This window comes from Gigantopelta aegis, chromosome 1 (genome assembly GCF_016097555.1).
Source record: "Gigantopelta aegis isolate Gae_Host chromosome 1, Gae_host_genome, whole genome shotgun sequence".
In the NCBI taxonomy this organism is placed as follows: domain Eukaryota; kingdom Metazoa; phylum Mollusca; class Gastropoda; order Neomphalida; family Peltospiridae; genus Gigantopelta; species Gigantopelta aegis.
In genome coordinates, this window is record NC_054699.1 from 15,726,341 (window position 1) to 15,747,435 (window position 21,095).

Here is a 21,095-nt window from a genome sequence, read left to right on the forward strand (position 1 = left end):
TTTTTACATGATAGAATGAATTTGGTGAATAAACTGTCAAAATGGGTGTAAACTGTTCACAAGACCTTGATCATTATAATAGACACAAACATTAAAGGGACATTCCTGAGTTTGCTGCATTGTAAGATGTTTCCAACTAATAAAATATTTCTACTATTAAACTTATATGATAAATATATTTTTCTTGTTTAGAACATCAGTGTCTGTATATTCAATGTGTTTCTGGTTGTCTTAATATTTGTAAGAAGCCCATCAAAAACATGTTTAATATATAGCCACTAATATTTTATGCAGAAAAATATATTTGATATGTAATTACAGTCATTAAACATCTCTTTTAATCAATAACATGTTAAAAAATGCAGCAAACTCAGAAATGTCCCTTTAATGAGATTCAAAAAAATTATTTAAAGGTAGACTAAATTCCAACAAGAGCCTTGTGTTGGAAGATGTGTACCCGGACCACCAACACATACTGACACTTTAACAAATGAAAAATGCGTAATTTTAGATTTAATAAAAAAAACATGATTATTCCTGCTAACTGGGGGCAGCCATTTTGTTTCGTTTTTGTGACATCCGGTGGTATAGCTTGGGGCGAAGTGACGTCAGCTCCGTCTAACTTCTCTATTATGCACAGTGTAAACAAACGCTCTAATTTGCAACAAAGCGCTTTGCTTTCAATGTTTCATCAACCTGACTTGTAAAACAACACAAATGACTTGATAGTATAATAAACTATTTAGCTAAATATATTTCAGTTTGCATCAATATAACGAATTTTTTTTAAAAATCCAAAGAAAAAATGCATATTATTAGGCTTATTGGTAGGATACGTTCGAGCAAAGACGACCACTCACGATACCCAAGTGATAATTTTCTTCTTTTTTTAGGACTACGTAATTGGTCAGTTTTGTGATTTTAGATGGGAAAGTCTACTTAATCAAGGGTTTTACAGAATTACTTACAGTAATAAAGCAGCAGAACCAGCATTTCTTTTAGTGTTCAGTATATTAAAAGTGTTTGGGGTTTTTCTCTATTGAGCATATTGATTATACTTGCTTAGCTACCTTTACTTATTAACCATGCAGGACTTGAACGCCTTGAGAAAAATGGAAAATAACATACATTAAAACCTAGAATAAATATAATTGTACGTTTTTGGTTATCACAAAAGCCAGATCTACAGAATATTAGTGGGTGTTCTCTTTTTCCCCCAATGAATTGATTAACAAACTGTAATGAATTCTAAAATTAAACCTTCGTGTAGTTGGTGAACCTTGAAAAAGATAAAAATTGTAAAATCTATTTGTAAAAAGTCTTGATAATAGCACAAGTACTACATGATTTATTGATTGCGTGTCGTGGTATTAATTAAACAGTATATATCTTTATTATTCCTTCCTTTCTGTGAGTTGGCAGAATGTTGGTTTTAAAATATTTTTAGACATCACGATTTGAACCACTCCTCTGTTAATCTGTGTTACAACTGATGCGTGGTTGCGTGGGAAGTAGGATATATGTTTTTTTACATTTTTGGAGATGTGAATGATGTCATCACACGTTTTGTCTTTGATCATTGAAATTTGACATGTTCATTGTGGTGTAATTTTTGTTTAATTCGTGAACCAATGCCATTATCAAATGTAAGAACATAGCAAAAATAGAACACATGTATATATATATATATATATATATATATATAACAAATTTATGAAAATATCTTTTGGATACACGAAATATGTGTTTTAAAAATAAAAATTATTTATACTAAAAGGCAAAAGTTATTGTGACACACAAAAGACAAAAATAATTGACGATAATTTTTTGCTGCCGTGTATGAAATGTTATAACATGGAAAGAGAAATGTCTGAAGGTATGGAAAAGAGCAAGAAATTCATGAAAAGGACGCACCTGCCATATGCAAATGAGCCACATCACTAGAGGGGGTCCAGAGCGAAGTTCAGTCAGTAGTGAGTGTGTCCACATTGAGCATTGATACAGGCCTGGTACTGTTGTCTCGTTGAGGCCACTAAACGCAGGAGAAAAGGATGGTACGGGCTGTGAGGGTTGCTGGCTGGAACCTGTTCGCAGATGCATGGTTCGGATCCATGTGTCTTGGCGAGGGATTGTCACAGGTGGTTGGCCGCTTCGGGGACGGTCCCTGATCTGGTTGTTTTGTTGATATCATTGCCATAAATGCCATATGGTGTTTCTGTGGATGTTGAATTGATATGCGACGTCACGCTGCGAGGTCCCATATTCAACCATCCCTATGCCTCACCATCTGTCATTGTCACTGAGGCGTGGCATGACGAAATTGCATCAAACAGTTCACTAATGGTGTTTTTCCGACTTCTGGACTTTTGAAGGCTGCACAGAGTGGCAGTGATTTGCAACTGAATGTCTGGCCTTTTATGGTGAACACTAGACAGGATTTCTACCGAATATTCCATGTTTCTTGCACAAAGCATGCAATCGTTGCAATAACTGCTTGGTTGCATTTCTTTGAGCTGTTTCATGCACATTTTCTCTGGTTTACATCCATAAATCCATTCACAAATTTATTACTCCAAACAATCCATGTCATAATAACTTTTGCCTTTGAGTATATTTAAATTATAAATAAGTTGTATTTTATTAAAAAAAAATTTAAATATCTGTGATTAGAATTAGAATAATCACAAATGTTTCCTAAATTAAAAACAAAAATTCTTAATAATTTCTCTTTTTTTCTATGTAACAAAAAACCCAACGATTATTTCTCTTTTTTTCTCTTTTTTTTTTTTAATGAGTCATAGCCATTTTCATAGCCAGACCAGTTTATGGAAGGTAAAATGTTTAATTTGTGATGTTCTTGTTTCTGTTAATAATGTCAGCAGACAGAAAATTAATTATTTATTTTTCCTCAGTCCATAAAATTAGTTAATCTGTGTTGACTCGAGGTTGTTTTTTTGTGTTGTCTCATAATGTAATGATTCCCTGAACAGTAGCAGTACACAAAACATATTCTGGTATTTTGAACATATTCAATAATGTGCAATTATCCACAAGATGATTACGATTTTTTGCTTACCATCTTTATAATCAGGGAAGGAAACTAACACTCGCCCCTTCACCCCAGGAGAGTAGAAATTGCTAGCGTTGAGTACAGTTTAAATTAATCTAGTCCCCTGAGCCAGCAATTCTGAGCAGATGTGACCCATGTTGACTGTCAGGCTAGTTCGCATTGACATAGCCCAGTGGTAAAACGCTTGCTTGATGCACGATCGGTGTGGGATCAGTCCCCATCTGTGGGCCCATTGCGCTATTTCTCGTTCCAGCCAGTGCACCACAGCTGGTATATTAAAGCCATGGTGTGTGCAGTCTTGTCTGTGGGATGGTGCTTATAAAAGATCCTTTGCTGCTAATGGAAAAATGTAGCGGGTTTCTTCTCTAAGACTATATGTCAGAAATAACAAATGCTTGACATCCAATAGCTGATGATTAAGAAACTGATGTGTTCCAGTGGTGTCGTTAAACAAAAAAACTTTAGTTCGCAATGATACCAATGATACACTAACATCCATAGGTAATGTGTGTTCCTACATTTGTAAACAGTTTGCTTGAACCGACATGGATTTTATCTTGTCAGGATGTACTAGTAGTATAAGGATTTTTTTTCTTTTTTTGGCCTTTTTTTTTAGGGGACTGGTAACTTTTCTAGGCTACTAGTGCCTCAGACCAGTAGAAATATTTCTTAATTTTAAACCCGTTTAATAACAAAACAAATGAAACATTTTCTGTTCAAGTAGAGTTCAGCTAAATTTAATTTTAAAAACACCACACAAATTATTCAGTTTGAATAGCTTTTTGACACAAGGAAGGAAGGAATTTTTTTTTATTTAACGATGCACTCAACACATTTTATTAACGGTTATATGGCGTCAGACTTATGGTTAAGGACCACACAGACATCGAGAGAGGAATTAAAACCGCTGTCACCACTTCATGAGCTACTCTGTACAATCTTTTATATGCATCATCCCACAGACAGGATAGTACATACCACGGCCTTTTTACACCAGTTGTGGAGCACTGGCTGGAATGAGAAATAGCCCAATAGGCCCACTGATGGGAATCGATCCTAGATCGATCATGCATCAGGTGAGCGCTTTACCACTGAGCTACGTCCCGCCCCTTTTTGACATAAAATGTTGTTTTTTTAATTCTGAGAAAGTCTGCTACGGCGTCTTTGAATTGAAAATGTGGACCATTACAGGTAACTGATGTTATTTTGCATAAACCATTATAGTCTTATGAAGGATGTCCTAAAGTTAATGCATAAACAAAACATAGACCGTGTACACAAAGCTAAAATTGTACAAGTGATTGATGAAGAAAACAGGGGTTTTTGGGGTGGGGGGGGTTTGTTTGTTTAGGTTTTTTTGAAGACATGCCGCCACATGCCATCTGCTCACGGAGCTTGAAATAATTCTCAATTATTTTTTTTCAATCCAGCCAGTGTTCCACAACTGGTATAACAAAGGCTGTGGTATGTACTATCCTGTCTGTGGGATGGTGCATATAAAAGATCCCTTGCTGCTAATCAAAAAGAGTAGCCCATGAAGTGGCGACAGTGGGTTTTCTCTCTCAATATTTGTGTTGTCCTTAACCATATGTCTTATGCCATATAACCATAAATAAAATGTGTTGAGTGTGTCGTTAAATAAACCATTTCCATTTCTGTTTCCATATAACCATATGTCTGACGCCATATAACCGTAAATAAAATGTGTTGAGTGCATCGTTAAATAAACCATTTCCTTCCTGACCTTTACGAAGTAAAAAGGCAAAATATAGGTATGACTTTTCAATGTTGGAAGCAGTACTGACGTCAACGTTTGCTTTTACGTTTTCTTTCTTAAATAAACAGGGTTTCTGCCACAGGCTGAAACGGGTATGATGCCATACCCAAATGTTTTGGCAGATTTTATTTTTTAAAGTTAACTTTTAGAAAGAATTAATTATTCTTATCATTACTGTATGATTTTCTTAACCCTAACCCTCAAATTAACCCATTTTCTTTCTGGGGGAGGCCCCCATACCCCACTATTTCTGGTTGCATTCAGTCCCATAGCGCCATACCCAAATATTTCATGTCAAGCCAAACTGGAATTATTGACCAAAAAATACTTTGAATTGTATTGATGGTTTGTTATACTGTACAGTCATTACTATAATATTGTATATTTATTTTATTTGTTGTTTTATTTTCAGTGCGACAATTTGCTGACATCTGTCTCTTTTCAACAGCCCAGTATAAGTGTACTGTGGCAGAACTCGAAACGGAGTAAGTTCATTTGATGGAGTATTTCTTTTGTAATTCTGTCTGTCTGTCTGTCTGTCTGTCTGTCATAAAGTGTTTGTGGTCTGTTATAAAGTGTGTGTTTGTGGTCTGTGTTATAAAGTGTTTGTGGTCTGTGTTATAAAGAGTGTTTGTGATCTGTGTTATAAAGTGTTTGTGGTTTGTGTTATAAAGTGTGTTTGTGATCTGTGTTATAAAGTGTGTTTGTGGTCTGTGTTATAAAGTGTGTGTTTGTGATCTGTGTTATAAAGTGTGTGTTTGTGGTCTGTTATAAAGTGTGTTTGTGATCTGTGTTATAAAGTGTGTTTGTGGTCTGTATTATAAAGTGTTTGTGATTTGTGTTATAAAGTGTGTATTTGTGATCTCTGTTATAATGTGTGTGTTTGTGGTTTGTGTTGTAAAATTTGTGTTTTTGGTCTGTGTTATAAAGTGTGTTTTTGATCTGCGTTATAAAGTGTGTGTTTGTGATCTCTGTTATAATGTGTGTGTTTGTGGTTTGTGTTGTAAAATTTGTGTTTTTGGTCTGTGTTATAAAGTGTGTGTTTTTGGTCTGTGTTATATAGTGTGTGTTTATGATCTGCGTTATAAAGTGTGTGTTTGTGATCTCTGTTATAATGTGTATGTTTGTGGTTTGTGTTGTAAAATTTTAGTTTTTGGTCTGTGTTATAAAGTGTGTGTTTGTGATCTGTGTTACCGGGTATATAGTGTGTGTTTGTGATCTGTGTTATAAAGTGTGCATTTGTGATCTATGTTATAAAGTGTGTGTTTGTGATCTGTGTTAATAAAGTGTTTGTGTTTCTGGTGTTTCAGAGATGGTTTTCCGATCCTGCCCAGTCAGACGGGATTCTGTAAAGTGTACAAGCTAACTCCACTACTCAGCAACAACCGGGACAAGCGCGGCCTCGCTCTCGATGGCAAGCTCAAGCACGAAGACACCAACCTGGCGTCATCCACAATGTGAGTCTCGTTACGTGGGTACAGTACACGAGGCCACAGAAAAATCAACTAGTAACAACCCATAGTTCCTCTTTCTCTCTGTCTGTCTCTCTCTGTCTCTCTCTCTGTCTCTGTCTCTGTCTCTGTCTCTCTCTCTCTGTCTCTCTTTCTCTCTGTCCCTCCCTCCCTCCCTCTGTTTCTGTGTCTGTCTCTCGTCTCTGTGGGTGTGTCTCTCTCTCTCTCTCTCTCTCTCTCTCTCTCTCTCTCTCTCTCTCTCTCTCTCTCTCTCTCTCTCTCTCTCTCTCTCTCTCTCTCTCTCTCTCTCTCTCTCTCTCTCTCTCTCTCTCTCTCTCTCATATATATATATATATATATATATATAAATCTGTATGTGTCTAACACTCTCTCTTTCCATAATCCTGTAATGTTTTATAAAAACATTTTCTATCATTTTCATTCCTGTGTGATATACATGTAGTCATGTTGATACCAAAGCCTAAGAAAGACACCATTTTATTGGTTAATCTTTAATATTGACATTTACTATTAACCAATGAGGAAGAAGCTTTTAATTACACATGATAGGGTTATCAAAGTGCACAGTGCAAATTACATAATAAAATGGCATATGGTCGGGAAGCATTTATATATGTATGTCTTTCAAAATTCAAAACCCAACAGACGTTTATAAATAGACAATAATGATATGGCTTAGTGACAGAATAGTTACACAGGGGACAAACGTGCCTTTGTGCCCCAATGAACCACATAAACCTGCAGATTAAAAAGAAGGTCGTGCTCTGAAAAATGTGACGTCATCATTTGAATTGATCATAATGGTTGAATGAAAACATTGTGTCCTGCCACTTATTATCGACATTCCTCCATTAACTAAAGGGTGACACGTAACCCAGTGGTAAAGCGCTCATTTGATGCACGGTCAGTTTGGGATCGATCCCCGGTGGGCCCATTGGGCTATTTTTCGCTCCAGTCAGTGCACCACAACTGGTACATAAAGGCTGTGGTGTGTGCTATCCTGTCTATGGGATGTTGCATATAAAAGAACCCTTGCAGCTAATCGAAAAGAATAGCCTATGAAATGGTGACAGTGGGTTTCCTCTCTTAATATCTGTGTAGTCCTTACCCATATGTCTGACACCATATAACCATGATTAAAATGTGTTGAGTGCCTCATTAAATAAACCATTTTCCTTCCATTAACTAGCTACATGTATAACCTTCCTGCTGGAAGACCTGTCAGTAAATGTCATCAATACTGTTTTTACCCCGGTCTCTCTGGACCGTGCGACATTTCGTTGTGTTTTAGATAACACTGGCAGCGGCTCTCTAGAAGATTAGTTCATTAAGTGCGCGCGTTTATTCTTTCTTGGTATAAATAATTCATGGCTTTGCCCTCGTCCTGCACCGACCTTTCACAAATGTTAAAATATTTATCTGTGGTCTTGTTTCAGCAAAGTTCAGTATGCCATGCTAGCTCTTTTACACAGCTATAAATGTTTTACCGATACATGGTATGCACGGATGTCAGGTCCACAGGGACCATAATGATCATAATGTTGTAGCATAAAGTCTGGCGAAAAACTCACTGGGTCTAGATCTGGGTGTTTTTTGGTGTGGCGAGTATGCTGCCAGTTGAGACAGCAACACTCTGAATCTAATGTGACACACAGGGGCGAGACGTAGCCCAGTGGTAAAGCGCTCACTTGATGCACGGTCGGTTTGGGATTGATCCCCGTCAGTGGGCCCATTGGGCTATTTAACACTCCAGCCAATGCACCACAACTGGTACATCAAAGGTCGTGGTATGTGCATTTTTGTATGGGATGGTGCATATAAAAGATCCCTTGCTGCTGATCGAAAAGAGTAGCTCATGAAGTGTAGACAGCAGGTTTCCTCTCTTACTATCTGTGTGGTCCTTAACCATAAATCAAACGCCATATAACCCGTAAATGTGTTGAGTGCGTCATTAAATAAACTATTTCCTTCCTTCCAAATGTGACACAGCGTCAGTGATGGTGTAAATTACAGATCTGACAGCAGACGACATAGGACATGTGTCTGTGATGGTGTGAACTACAGATCTGACAGCAGACGACTGTGATGGTGTGAACTACAGATCTGACAGCAGACGACATAGGACATGCGTCTGTGATGGTGTGAACTACAGATCTGACAGCAGACGACATAGGACTTGTGTCTGTGATGGTGTGAACTACAGATCTGACAGCAGACGACATAGAACATGTGTCTGTGATGGTGTGAACTACAGATCTGACAGCAGACGACATAGGACATGTGTCTGTGATGGTGTGAACTACAGATCTGACAGCAGACGACATAGGACATATGTCTTTGATGGTGTGAACTACAGATCTGACAGCAGACGACATAGGACATGTGTCTGTGATGGTGTGAACTACAGATCTGACAGCAGACGACATAGGACATGTGTCTGTGATGATGTGAACTACAGATCTGACAGCAGATGACATAGAACATGCTGCTATATTTTGACAGCACCAGACCCAGAACCAGATTAAGGGGTATTTGAGGCGTATGGCTACCATGTCCATTTGTGGGCTTTTTGTGCTAACCATTTGGTTGAGGGATGGCAGTACATTAGGTCTCGAGACTAAATGAATAAAGGAAGGAATGTTTTATTTAACAATGCACACTCATTTCATTTCAACTTATTTCCAAGTAAGGTTCAAGCACCCTGTCCTGGGCACACTCCTCAGCTATCTGGGCTGTCTGTCCAGGACAGTGGGTTAGTTGTTAGTTGGTTAGTGAGAGAGAAGTGGGTGTAGTCATTGTAGTGGCCTTACACCTACTCATTGAGCCCTTAAGAACTCGCTCTCGGTTGGAGCCGGTACCGGGTTGTGAACCCTCTACCTATACCAGCCTGTATAGTCCGATGCTTAACTACTGCTCCACCGAGGCTGGTCTGCACACTCAACAGGTTAATTATGGTTGTATGGTGTCAGAGATATGGTTAACGATAATGAGAGAGGAAACCCACTGTTGCCACTGATTAGCAGCAAGGGATCTTTTATATCCATCATCTAACAGACATTTGATATAAGGGCCGTCTCCTTTTTATCCCGTACAGAAAACTGTTTATTTTAATCATTTAAAAAAGAAAACCGTGATTCAAACTTGTGTAATATAGTAATTATTTCTAGGCCTTAGTTCTGTATATAATTTCAGGGCTTCTAGATTATGGTAGCCCCACTCCCTTGGCTAGTGATATTCAATGTTGGGCTAGTAAATAACTACCATTGCCATGCCCGATGGCCAGTAACAGAAATTTGTCAAATGTTGCAGTTAAGTCTATTTTGTAAATATGAATATCCTGGCCCCAACCCCACCCCCAATCTCAGTGTTTTTAATTATTATCTTTCTCTTTAGGTAACATTTCAGATTATTACTATTAGTAAAATTGTATTAAGTAAAGTAGTGCTAGTGAATTTTTAATCGTGGCTAGTAAATTTTTAAAATCACTGATCCCATGGCTAATGGATTTTGTACAAATTTTAGAATTCCTAAAGGCAGTAATGATTCCTAGGCCCAGTGCTGTATATAATGTACATGTAGTAATGATTCCTAGGCCCAGTGCTGTATATAATGTACATGTAGTAATGATTCCTAGGCCCAGTGCTGTATATAATGTACAGGTAGTAATGATTCCTAGGCCCAGTGCTGTATATAATGTACATGTAGTAATGATTCCTAGGCCCAGTGCTGTATATAATGTACAGGTAGTAATGATTCCTAGGCCCAGTGCTGTATATAATGTACAGGTAGTAATGATTCCTAGGCCCAGTGCTGTATATAATGTACAGGTAGTAATGATTCCTAGGCCCAGTGCTGTATATAATGTACAGGTAGTAATGATTCCTAGGCCCAGTGCTGTATATAATGTACAGGTAGTAATGATTCCTAGGCCCAGTGCTGTATATAATGTACAGGTAGTAATGATTCCTAGGCCCAGTGCTGTATATAATGTACAGGTAGTAATGATTCCTAGGCCCAGTGCTGTATATAATGTACAGCTTTTGGTCTCTTACAGTCTTCAGACATTTTAAAATCATTTGCTATAAACAGAGTGTTCTAGACAGGACGGAAAGGAAGGAAACCCTTTTTTGAAATGGCCCATATACAGTGGAAAAACACAGTCACCTCAATGGTTTTCATCCTGTTTGATAAATTACATATAATGTGGATGGTGGGACCTTACTAAAGTGCAATTTTAGTAAGGGCAGTTGATGGTTCTAGAACTTGATGGCACTTGACCTGTACTCTTTTTAGAGTCTATAGACTCATAATTTTAATGTCTTGAGACTTTATCATCATGGCAACATCCTACATATTGCATGCATGCGATGTCATTAAAGATTTGAGTCTAAACTAATGTTTTATAAGCAAGGACTGTGAGTTGTTTGTTTGGGGTAACATCAGACTTGAAAAAAAAAAAAAAATGTGGGTCTTTTGTTTATTTAGAGGAGGATAAAGGATTTTGTAAAAGGGGGAGGGTCACAAAAATGTTAAAACAGCAATTTGAGGCCAACGATTTGCATTCCCAAAGGGAGTGACATCTGTGGGGAGCATTCTCCTTGGAATGTTTTAAATAAAGTGTGTTTTTGTTTAATGATACCACTGGAGCACATCATCGGCTATTGGATGTCAAATATTTGGTAATTCTGACACGTAGTTGTCAGAGGAAACCCGCTACATTTTTCCTAATGCAGCAAGGGATCTTTTATATGCACCATCCCACAGACAGGATAGCACATACCACAGCCTTTAATATACTAGTTTTGGTGCACTGGCTGGAATAAGTTTTTTTTTAATAAAGATGCTAAGAGGTGCTTTTTCAAGGCAGTTTAGTGTTGAATGTTGTTGATGATAAAAAATAATTAAAATTATTAAAAAGGGCATTTCAAATAGGTGGAGACCCATGAGTCTCCAATCTGAATCTGCCTATGTTATTGTTGTGCCATGTACAGTATCAAGCAGTCATGTGTTCCAGTCTGTTTCACTGATTGTCTGTGTGGATGATGTGACTAGTAATAGTAGTAGTCATGGAGTGTCTGTGCAATTACGGCTGAACTGGGTTTTATCATCTGCTAATTACGAAAGCACCCATGGGTGCTAGTTGACCTTTTTGTTGGGTCATATACTGTATTCTTAACCAAATGACAGCCTGTTTTATTTTATTTTATTGCATATGCAATGAAACCCCACCTGTGATACTTAAAAAAGTCACACTTCACTACATTAAGTTATACAGTGATAAACCTTCAGACATGATTGAAAGAAAAAGAATTAAAAAACAATTTTTTTTAAAAACATGTTAAAAAAAACCCCACCTAATTTAGCTGTATAACAAATCAATGACTTTGGATAGGCACCTCAAATGTCAAGGCTTTCAATTTTCCAACAGCAGAGACTATTAAAGCCTATTTAATAGGTCCACACTAGTTAACTGGTTAATGTCAGGCCTGCTGCTGTATAGCGCGATAAAAAGGTCAACACAAGAATTCTGCTGAACACCGGCTGATGGGATTGGTGCTTCACTATTTGCATTCTCTGTCCAAGGGACTGATTTAAGATATCAATTTGTGGTGGGGTGTTTTAGAATCTTGTTTCTGTAAATTGCCACTGGTGAAGTGATTTCTGCCAAAAACTAAAAAAAGAAGAAGATCCACTTGAGTCTGGAAACATCAACAACAAATGAGATGAATATGAATGAAAATTTTAATGTTTGTTTTGTTTAATGACACCACTAGAGCACATTGATTTATTTATCAGCAGCTATTGGATGTCAGATATGTGGTAATTTAATTGACTTGTATAGTCTTAGAGAGGAAACCTGCTACATTTTCCCATTAGTAGCAAGGTATCTTTTATATACACCATCCCACAGACAGGATAGCCCATACCACAGACTTTGATATACCAGTCGTGGTGCACTGGCTGGGATACAAAATAGGCCAATGGGCCCACCAACATGCAGGGATTGATTTTAAACTGACTATCCATCAGGTGGGTGCTTTATCACTGTGCTATATGCCCCACCCCGAAAACATTAAAGATGTTTTGAATTGTTTTATGCATCTGTGTCACTCAGATTTTACAAAATCTTAGATAACTGGAAGTTGGTTCGTATGATTTTTACCTAAAAACCCGAGTGTTCAGTTCCGCAAATTATATAACCAGTATTACACACATGTGGCATATTGATTTCACGTGACCAACAAAAGACATAATTTTGGGACATCATAACGCTTTTGTCTTAGCTCTGTGTAATCGCTTACCAAAATGACGTCATTTCGTCGTCTCCTTCTAGTTACATTTGAATTTTTTTTTAACAAAATCATTACACTCATGTGTAAATTGTACTGATTTTACGAAACTCGTGTCAGGATTGATGTATTACCCTCTCTCTTACTTGGGCAATACATGTATAAGAATCCTGACTGACACTCGTTTAAACGTAAAAGCAGTACGACACACAAGCTTGTATTATAATCTCTCTGTATTCTTTGTGTGTATATGTTTACTTGGCGAATATTTAATAAATAGGTTGTGAAAAATCGCTGACAATTGCCTATGAATGACATCCTTATTTTATAACAATTATAATTATATTAATATAATGACTCATTTGTTTGTGTTTGTTTTCATGTCCTTCAGAATGTCAGACACCAGTCAGAAGGAGAGTCTGGGAATTGTGGTCTCTTACAGGGTCAAGGTCAAACTCATTCTGGGATTCGGTTCCGGGTATGTACATGTAATTATAATATCATCAGCAGTGTGGTCATGAACAACAGTTAAATATTTTAATGCATTAGTAGTAGCAGTAGCAGTAGCAACTGTAGTAGCAGTAGTAGTGGTAATCTTGGTAATAGTTACAGTAATAGCAGTAGTAATAATAGTAGTAGTAGTAATAATAGTAGAAGTGGTAGTAGTACTTAGTAGTATAGTAGTAGTAGTGTGGTGGTGGTGCTGGTGGTAGTAGTTGTAGTAGTAGTAGTATTGTGGTGGTGGTGGTAGTATTGTGGTGACAGTAGTAGTAGTTTTGTGGTGGTGGTGGTGGTGGTAGTTGTAGTATTTTGGTGGTGGTAGTAGTTGTGGTGGTGGTGGTGTTAGTAGTTGTAGTATTGTGGTGATGTTAGTAGTTGTAGCATTGTGGTGGTGGTAGTAGTTGTAGTATTGTGGTGGTGGTGGTAGTAGTTGTAGTAATACATGTAGTATACAAATGTGTCAGGGTTTTTCTCCCAATTTTTATGAGTATTCATTTACTGCTAGTAATAGTTGGAATAGCAGTGGTAGCGGTAGTGATAGTTGTATATTGGGGGGAGAGGTGGGTTCTGTTTGTATCTAATTACTATAATAATTTTACTTGGTAGTTGTAGTAGTAGCAATAAGTGGTAGCAGTAGTGATAGTTGTATATTGGGGGGAGAGGTGGGTTCTGTTTGTATCTAATTACTATAATAATTTTACTTGGTAGTTGTAGTAGTAGCAATAAGTGGTAGCGGTAGTGATAGTTGTATATTGGGGGGAGAGGTGGGTTCTGTTTGTATCTGATTACTATAATAGTTCTACCCGGTAGTTGTAGTAGTAGCAATAAGTGGTAGCGGTAGTGATAGTTGTATATTGGGGGGAGAGGTGGGTTCTGTTTGTATCTAATTACTATAATAGTTCTACCCGGTAGTTGTAGTAGTAGCAATAAGTGGTAGCGGTAGTGATAGTTGTATATTGGGGGGAGAGGTGGGTTCTGTTTGTATCTGATTACTATAATAGTTCTACCCGGTAGTTGTAGTAGTAGCAATAAGTGGTAGCGGTAGTGATAGTTGTATATTGGGGGGAGAGGTGGGTTCTGTTTGTATCTAATTACTATAATAGTTCTACCCGGTAGTTGTAGTAGTAGCAATAAGTGGTAGCGGTAGTGATAGTTGTATATTTGGGGGGGAGAGGTGGGTTCTGTTTGTATCTGATTACTATAATAGTTCTACCCGGTAGTTGTAGTAGTAGCAATAAGTGGTAGCAGTAGTGATAGTTGTATATTGGGGGGGGGGGGGGGGGGGGGGGGGGGGGGTAGAGGTGGGTTCTGTTTGTATCTGATTACTATAATAGTTCTACCCGGTAGTTGTAGTAGTAGTGTTATAAATAGTGGTGATTGTAACTGTGTATTGGTGGTTTGGTTTGTTTGTGTTTGTGTTTTTGTATGATTGCACGTCCATGTATCTTATTACTATTGAGATAAACCATCTATATGTATATGGGTTATTTTGTTTCTGTCCATGTCAGAGTGTCTAATTACTAATGCTAGTAGTTAAGTATGAATAAGTGGTGTAAGTAGTGGTAATTGTAGTTGTATATTTGTGTGGGGTTTGTTGGGGATTTGTTATGCATTGGGGAGGGGGGGGGGGGTGTATGATTACATGTGACGGGTTCACAGGAATAACCTGTGATGTCACATTTTTAGTAAGGTGATATTTTTTAAATTATGAAGTTTACAACTCTGCATATTTATACCTAACAAAGCATAATTTACCAACTACTTTTAATGGCCTACCTTAATTATAGGTTTTAAATTTAGTGTGTCACTGTGACCTTGTCATACCCGACCGTTATAATACTGATTATTGGTTTGGACGTCATAGGTTATTCCTGGGGACCCTTCATATATCTTATTGCTATTAGTAGTTATAGTAGAAGCAGGAATAAGTTTATACTTGAAACCTTAGTGAGCATGTTAAACCAATTCACAGGAATAAGTTTATACTTGAAACCTTAGTGAGCATGTTAAACCAATTCACAGGAATAAGTTGCAGTTGTACTTGTGGTTTTGGGGGAGGGGTGTTGTATATGTCAGCTACTCGCTGAGTTTTGTATGTTGGTGGGTTTGGGGGAGGGGTGTTGTATATGTCAGCTACTGACTGAGTTTTGTATGTTGGTGGACTGACTGAGTTTTGTATGTTGGTGGAGGGGTGTTGTATATGTCAGCTACTGACTGAGTTTTGTATGTTGGTGGGTTTGGGGGAGGGGTGTTGTATATGTCTGCTACTGACTGAGTTTTGTATGTTGGTGGGTTTGGGGGAGGGGTGTTGTATATGTCAGCTACTGACTGAGTTTTTTATGTTGGTGGGTTTGGGGGAGGGGGGTTGTATATGTAGCTACTCGGTGAGTTTTATATTTTAGTGGGTTTGGGGGAGGGGCTACTGACTGAGTTTTGTATGTTGATGGGTTTGGTGGAGGGGTGTTGTATATGTCTGCTACTGACTGAGTTTTGTATGTTGGTGGGTTTGGGGGAGGGGTGTTGTATATGTCTGCTACTGACTGAGTTTTGTATGTTGGTGGGTTTGGGGGAGGGGTGTTGTATATGTCAGCTACTGACTGAGTTTTGTATGTTGGTGGGTTTGGGCGAGGGGTGTTGTATATGTCAGCTACTCACTGAGTTTTGTATGTTGGTGGGTTTGGGGGAGGGGTGTTGTATATGTCAGCTACTCACTGAGTTTTGTATGTTGGTGGGTTTGGGGGAGGGATGTTGTATATGTCAGCTACTCACTGAGTTTTGTATGTTGGTGGGTTTGGGGGAGGGGTGTTGTATATGTCAGCTACTCACTGAGTTTTGTATGTTGGTGGGTTTGGGGGAGGGGTGTTGTATATGTCAGCTACTCACTGAGTTTTGTATGTTGGTGGGTTTGGGGGAGGGGTGTTGTATATGTCTGCTACTCACTGAGTTTTGTATGTTGGTGGGTTTGTGGAGGGGGGTTAGATATGTCAGCTACTCACTGAGTTTTGTATGTTGGTGGGTTTGGTGGAGGGGTGTTGTATTTGTCAGCTACTGACTAAGTTTTGTTTGTTTCAGTGACCTGTCTGTGGAGCTACCGTTCACACTGACTCACCCCAAACCTCTCGGTTCCCCGGCGACGTCTCGGCCAATCAGCATTCTGCCCCCGGAGAGTGACGCCCCCCTTGATACTAATCTCATACAGCTCGACACAAGGTGTGTACGTCTGTCTGAAAATAATGTTCTGCTGTACCGTATATCCAAGAGTATTAATATATTAATAGACTCTATCACCATTGTGAAGTATAGATAAGGCAATTCCAACCCCAGGGACATAACCTTAAAGTTCAAATTGAGGAAATATTTCTCTCTCTCTCTCTCTCTCTCTCTCTCTCTCTCTCTCTCTCTCTCTCTCTCTCTCTCTCTCTCTCTCTCTCTCTCTCTCTCTCTCTCACCCCACCCTACCCTCCCTTACCAAGTGTCACAATAGCCAAATCATCATAGTTTAAGATGTGTTGAGGTGTCACTACACAAATATTCCTTTCATAACATGGTGATTAATAAACATTTTAAAACTTTAACTTAAATTTTTTTATTAATTTAAATTTTTCAGCGGAGAAGCATTCTACGCAGACAAGGATGACGACTTCATCTTTGAAGACTTTGCGCGACTTCGCCTAAAGGGGCACGAAGGTGACGACACAGAGGCCTGATCGTAACCAGTGACAACACCGTGTAGTAGTCTGCCCAAGCTCAAAGGGGGGTAACTCAAGTCACCTGTTGTGGAATTGGCCTTTTGAGTTATGCCCCCTCAAATAACATTACATTGGTTGAATGTTCAAAAGGGGGAAAAAAGGAACAATTATGTAAGATTATGCTATTTATTGAAATGTGTTCACAAGTTATATTACATGGTTGCAATGTGTATTTGTTTTTAAGCATTATAATTGTATAGTTTTTGTTGTGAAGATGAATCTCATGGAAACAGTGTTGCTTAGTAACATCATGCTATGTTCATATTGATAGTTTTTAAGTGTAAGAGCCCATTAGACTTATGAATATTAATGCTCAGTAATGCTGCATGTTTTGCATAATTATCGAAAATCCTTTTATCCTTTTTTTTTTACATATAAAGAACTGCCAACAAACCATACACAGTAACTGGCCCCAGTCTCCAATGGTAAAAGTAAAAAAAGCCGTCGGCCTTAAGGTTGGTAGGTACTGGGTTTGCAGGTCCAGTCAACCATTTGTCACTAATATCAGTCAAAATCGTTTGAAAACATTTATATAAAAAACGGCTGCCTATAAACATAGATAGACCTGGCTCAAATCTAGAGTGAATTTTAACAGTTTGTTGAGGAGGTGCAGGGCTTGCTCTGGGCGGTCAGGAAATTTTGCCAAATTATCTTTTAAAGAATGCAAAACCTTTAGCTATTTAAAAAAAAATTAAAAAATTATCACACAATTTTTGTTTTGCCAATTTAAAATAAAATTTGCCAACTGTTCTTAAAATTTGCAATTGGTGAATTTGGCGAGTGGCAGAGCTATTTCTGAGGTGTAAGGCATCTTCACCAACTTCTCTCTTGCTGACACTAATCACTAACCACTAAACCTAGTTCTTGATCGACAGGCCATCGACATTGAATGGATGTGTCCAGGAAACCCTGCTTGAGCATTAATTAGCTAGCAGCATGGACATTTTTTTTTTATTAAATAAAAAACCACATATCTCAGGACAGAGTAATTTAGAAACTGGTTTTACTGATATAATAATGTTAAGTGGTATCCTAACAAACCGGTGGGTTACATGAATTGCACCCAGTTTGGTATTGTCAAATAAGCAATTGTCTGTACAGTTATCAAGTGGATGAGTGTATAAAACAGATCATGCTTTGTGAATAGCTGTGTTTGTTAGTAAACACTTATTCTAAGTTGGCACATTTGTAAGAGCAGCTTTGATTGGATCTCTACTCAAATCCATGGTAGTAAATTCAAGTCATTTGTAAGAGCAAATTTTATTGGATCTCAACACAAACTTGTGCTAGTTGTAGTAAATTCAGCACATTTGTAAGAGCAGATTTGATTGGACTAATACTAAAAAAAGCCATAGTAGTAAATTGAGCACATTTGTAAAATCAAATATGATTGGATATTAACTCAAATCTGTGGTAGTAAAAAAATTAAAACTCTGATTGCAAATGTGTGAGAAATGCTTTGTAATATTAACCACATTAAAAAATAACGAAAACCACAACTAAATAAAAAAGAAATCTTTACCAGCACATTGGATAATAACCAGTGACTACTTTAAGACGCTAAATCTTAATAAACGATGACTTGCTAAACTGTTATTTATTATCTGGCTTTATCCACTTACATATTACACTATGCACATGCAAAATCGGCAGCTTTACTCTTGCATTCAGACTGATATTAATGTACATTTCTCTCCAGTTAAGTGATTGTTTTTTTTCTCTATGTTGAGATTTAAAAAAAGAATTAATTAATTTCCAGGCATCGAAATAGGCCTTGTGCTTGGTAACCCATATACGGGTTGCCATAAATTACTGGCCTGCTAACATGTAGGTTATCACATACAGTGAAACCCCTGTAAACCGGACACCCTCAGGACCAAGTCAAATGTCCAGTGTTAAGAGGTGTCCAGTTTAGACAGATTAAGTTCTGTACTGATTTTTTTTTTAAAAGGACTGTAAAACATCCAGTTTTGGGGGAATTCTGGTTTACAGAGGGTCCGGTTTTGAGAGGTTTCACTGTACATGTATCTATGGAGTAAACATTTGCCATTATTTCTTCACAAATACACTGATACGATGTTATTCATTCATAATACTGTCCTCATAGTACTCATATAAATGTGTGTAATTTACAACTAAAAACACAAAATTTAGAGTGTGGTACTTTTTTTTTTTTTAAATTTGGTGCAGAACTAAGTACCGTTCTCGTCTTTCTTGACATGTGGTAACCTCCTGGTAACCTGAACGACCGTTCTTGACTTACTTGAAATGTGGTAACCTGAATGACTGTTCTTGATTTTTTTAACATGTGGTATCCTGAACGACCGTTCTTGACTTACTTGAAATGTGGTAACCTCCTGGTAACCTGAACGACCGTTCTCAACTTTCTTAACTTGGTAACCTCCTGGTAACCTGAACGACCGTTCTCAACTTTCTTAACTTGGTAACCTCCTGGTAACCTGAACGACCGTTCTCAACTTTCTTAACTCTAAACAATGGAGTCAGACATATGTCACATGACCTATATTGTTTGAGGCCATTGGCCGAAAAATAAAAAAGGTTTTATTTAATCATCATGTCTTAACTCAATATAAAATGATTGCAGTATGAAAATATTACAACTGAAATTTTTATGTTTCATATTTAAAGGAGGTCATATGGGTTTTTTTTCTTCTTTCTTTTTTTTTTACTTAAAGGTAAAAGAGAAATGTACAAAATTTGAATTATTGCATTTTGCTGTGAAATTCTGCATATGTTTAATATGTATCTATATTTACATCAACAGTATGTATATGTATGTTTCAGGTGTAAAATGTTAATACCCTACGCAGTGTACAGTCAGATATTTGTTGTTGTTGTTGTTATTATTGTTGTTGTTTCTTTTTCACTGGATTATTTAATTTATATGATTTTTGTTTTTTAATGCATCCCAACATGAAGACTGATATTATTATTATGAATTCATACTTTTTTCTTTTTCTTGATATTGAAATATCAAAAAAATATTGAAAGGTTTTTTTTATTTAAAATTTATAGACAGAATATATATTTATATATTATCGTCTCTTTTTATTGCTAAAGAAGGTAAAACAAAATGGATGACATTTTTAAAAATTATTATTTTTATTATTATTTAATAACATTGAAATCGCAAAAGACATTGTAATACGCAACACTGTCGACATGAGATTACTATACAAAGTTGTATTTTTAGTAAATTTGTACTGTTAGGCCATCTTTTAATAATATCCTGTTTTCTCTAACCCAATCCATCACATTTTACTAGTTACTATTTACTTTTATAGTATTATTTTGAGGAGAAAAAAAGAAAAACAGAAAAGAAATTAATATTGAAACCACAAAATGTATATTGATAAGATTTAAACCTACTGAACTAATAACTAGTGCATAACAGTCTGTGATTTTTAACTTCAATTTGGACACAAGAAAGATAAAAATATGGCTGATAAAAGAAATGAAAGTTAATTTATGTATGTATTAATTTTTAGTGGATTGGGATGCAAAAAACAAATATATTTTTAAAGGTTTTTGGCCTCTGATGCATGTAACTATGGTGCACAAACCAACAATAAAGTCAACTACTCGTAGGTGGTTGGTTGGCTAGTTGGTTTCCAGTCTGACTCATAGACTGTAGATGATGTGATCAGAGTGAAGTGCAAAAGTAGTTTCACAGTCCGAAAATTAAAGGTCCTAGGAATTACTGAGGGATTACGTCTGTGCAAGTCAGTGCATTCAACTGGGTGTAATTATCAACTGGCTGTAATTATCAACTGGCTGTAATTATCAACTTTAAGAAACAAACTATGGGTGGCTAGTTGACTTTGTTGTTGAGTCACGTACTGTAGGTTTTTCAGTCGTGATAAAATGAAATATTTAATTTGTGAAGAAACAAAATGTACTCACTTCAGCTGGATATGGATCTGTATAAGTTCTGTGTATGTGGGTTTTTAACATTATTATTGATGTGTTCATTGTGACTTGTAACATGGTTGTTAACTCTACACATAGTTTGTTTGCTTTAATTACTGGATCATTTCATCTCCTCCATGTCTGAAAACCTTTTTTCTTCTTCTTTTTTCTTGTATAGATTCATTAAACATGAATTAAATCCAACCTGCCCTGGTACAGAATTTGTGAAACAGTCCAATCACAATGATATGTGAATTTTGTATAGCTTGATTTTAAAACTGTGAAAGTTATGTGTAATATGACCAG

The 21,095-nt window shown here is 37.1% G+C and overlaps 1 protein-coding gene across 1 annotated transcript in view; it reads left to right on the forward strand.

The window, feature by feature from the left end:
• LOC121371142 (arrestin red cell-like) overlaps positions 1–19,192 on the forward strand; it is a 149,626-nt gene extending 130,434 nt beyond the window's left edge. Inside the window, exons 9-13 of the mRNA XM_041496813.1 lie at positions 5,260–5,332; positions 6,158–6,304; positions 13,001–13,087; positions 16,183–16,320; positions 16,718–19,192. Of these exons, the coding sequence (XP_041352747.1) occupies positions 5,260–5,332; positions 6,158–6,304; positions 13,001–13,087; positions 16,183–16,320; positions 16,718–16,817 (545 nt within the window). The 3' untranslated portion in view covers positions 16,818–19,192. The remainder of the gene's footprint in view (positions 1–5,259; positions 5,333–6,157; positions 6,305–13,000; positions 13,088–16,182; positions 16,321–16,717) is intronic.
• The last annotated feature ends 1,903 nt before the right edge of the window (positions 19,193–21,095 follow it).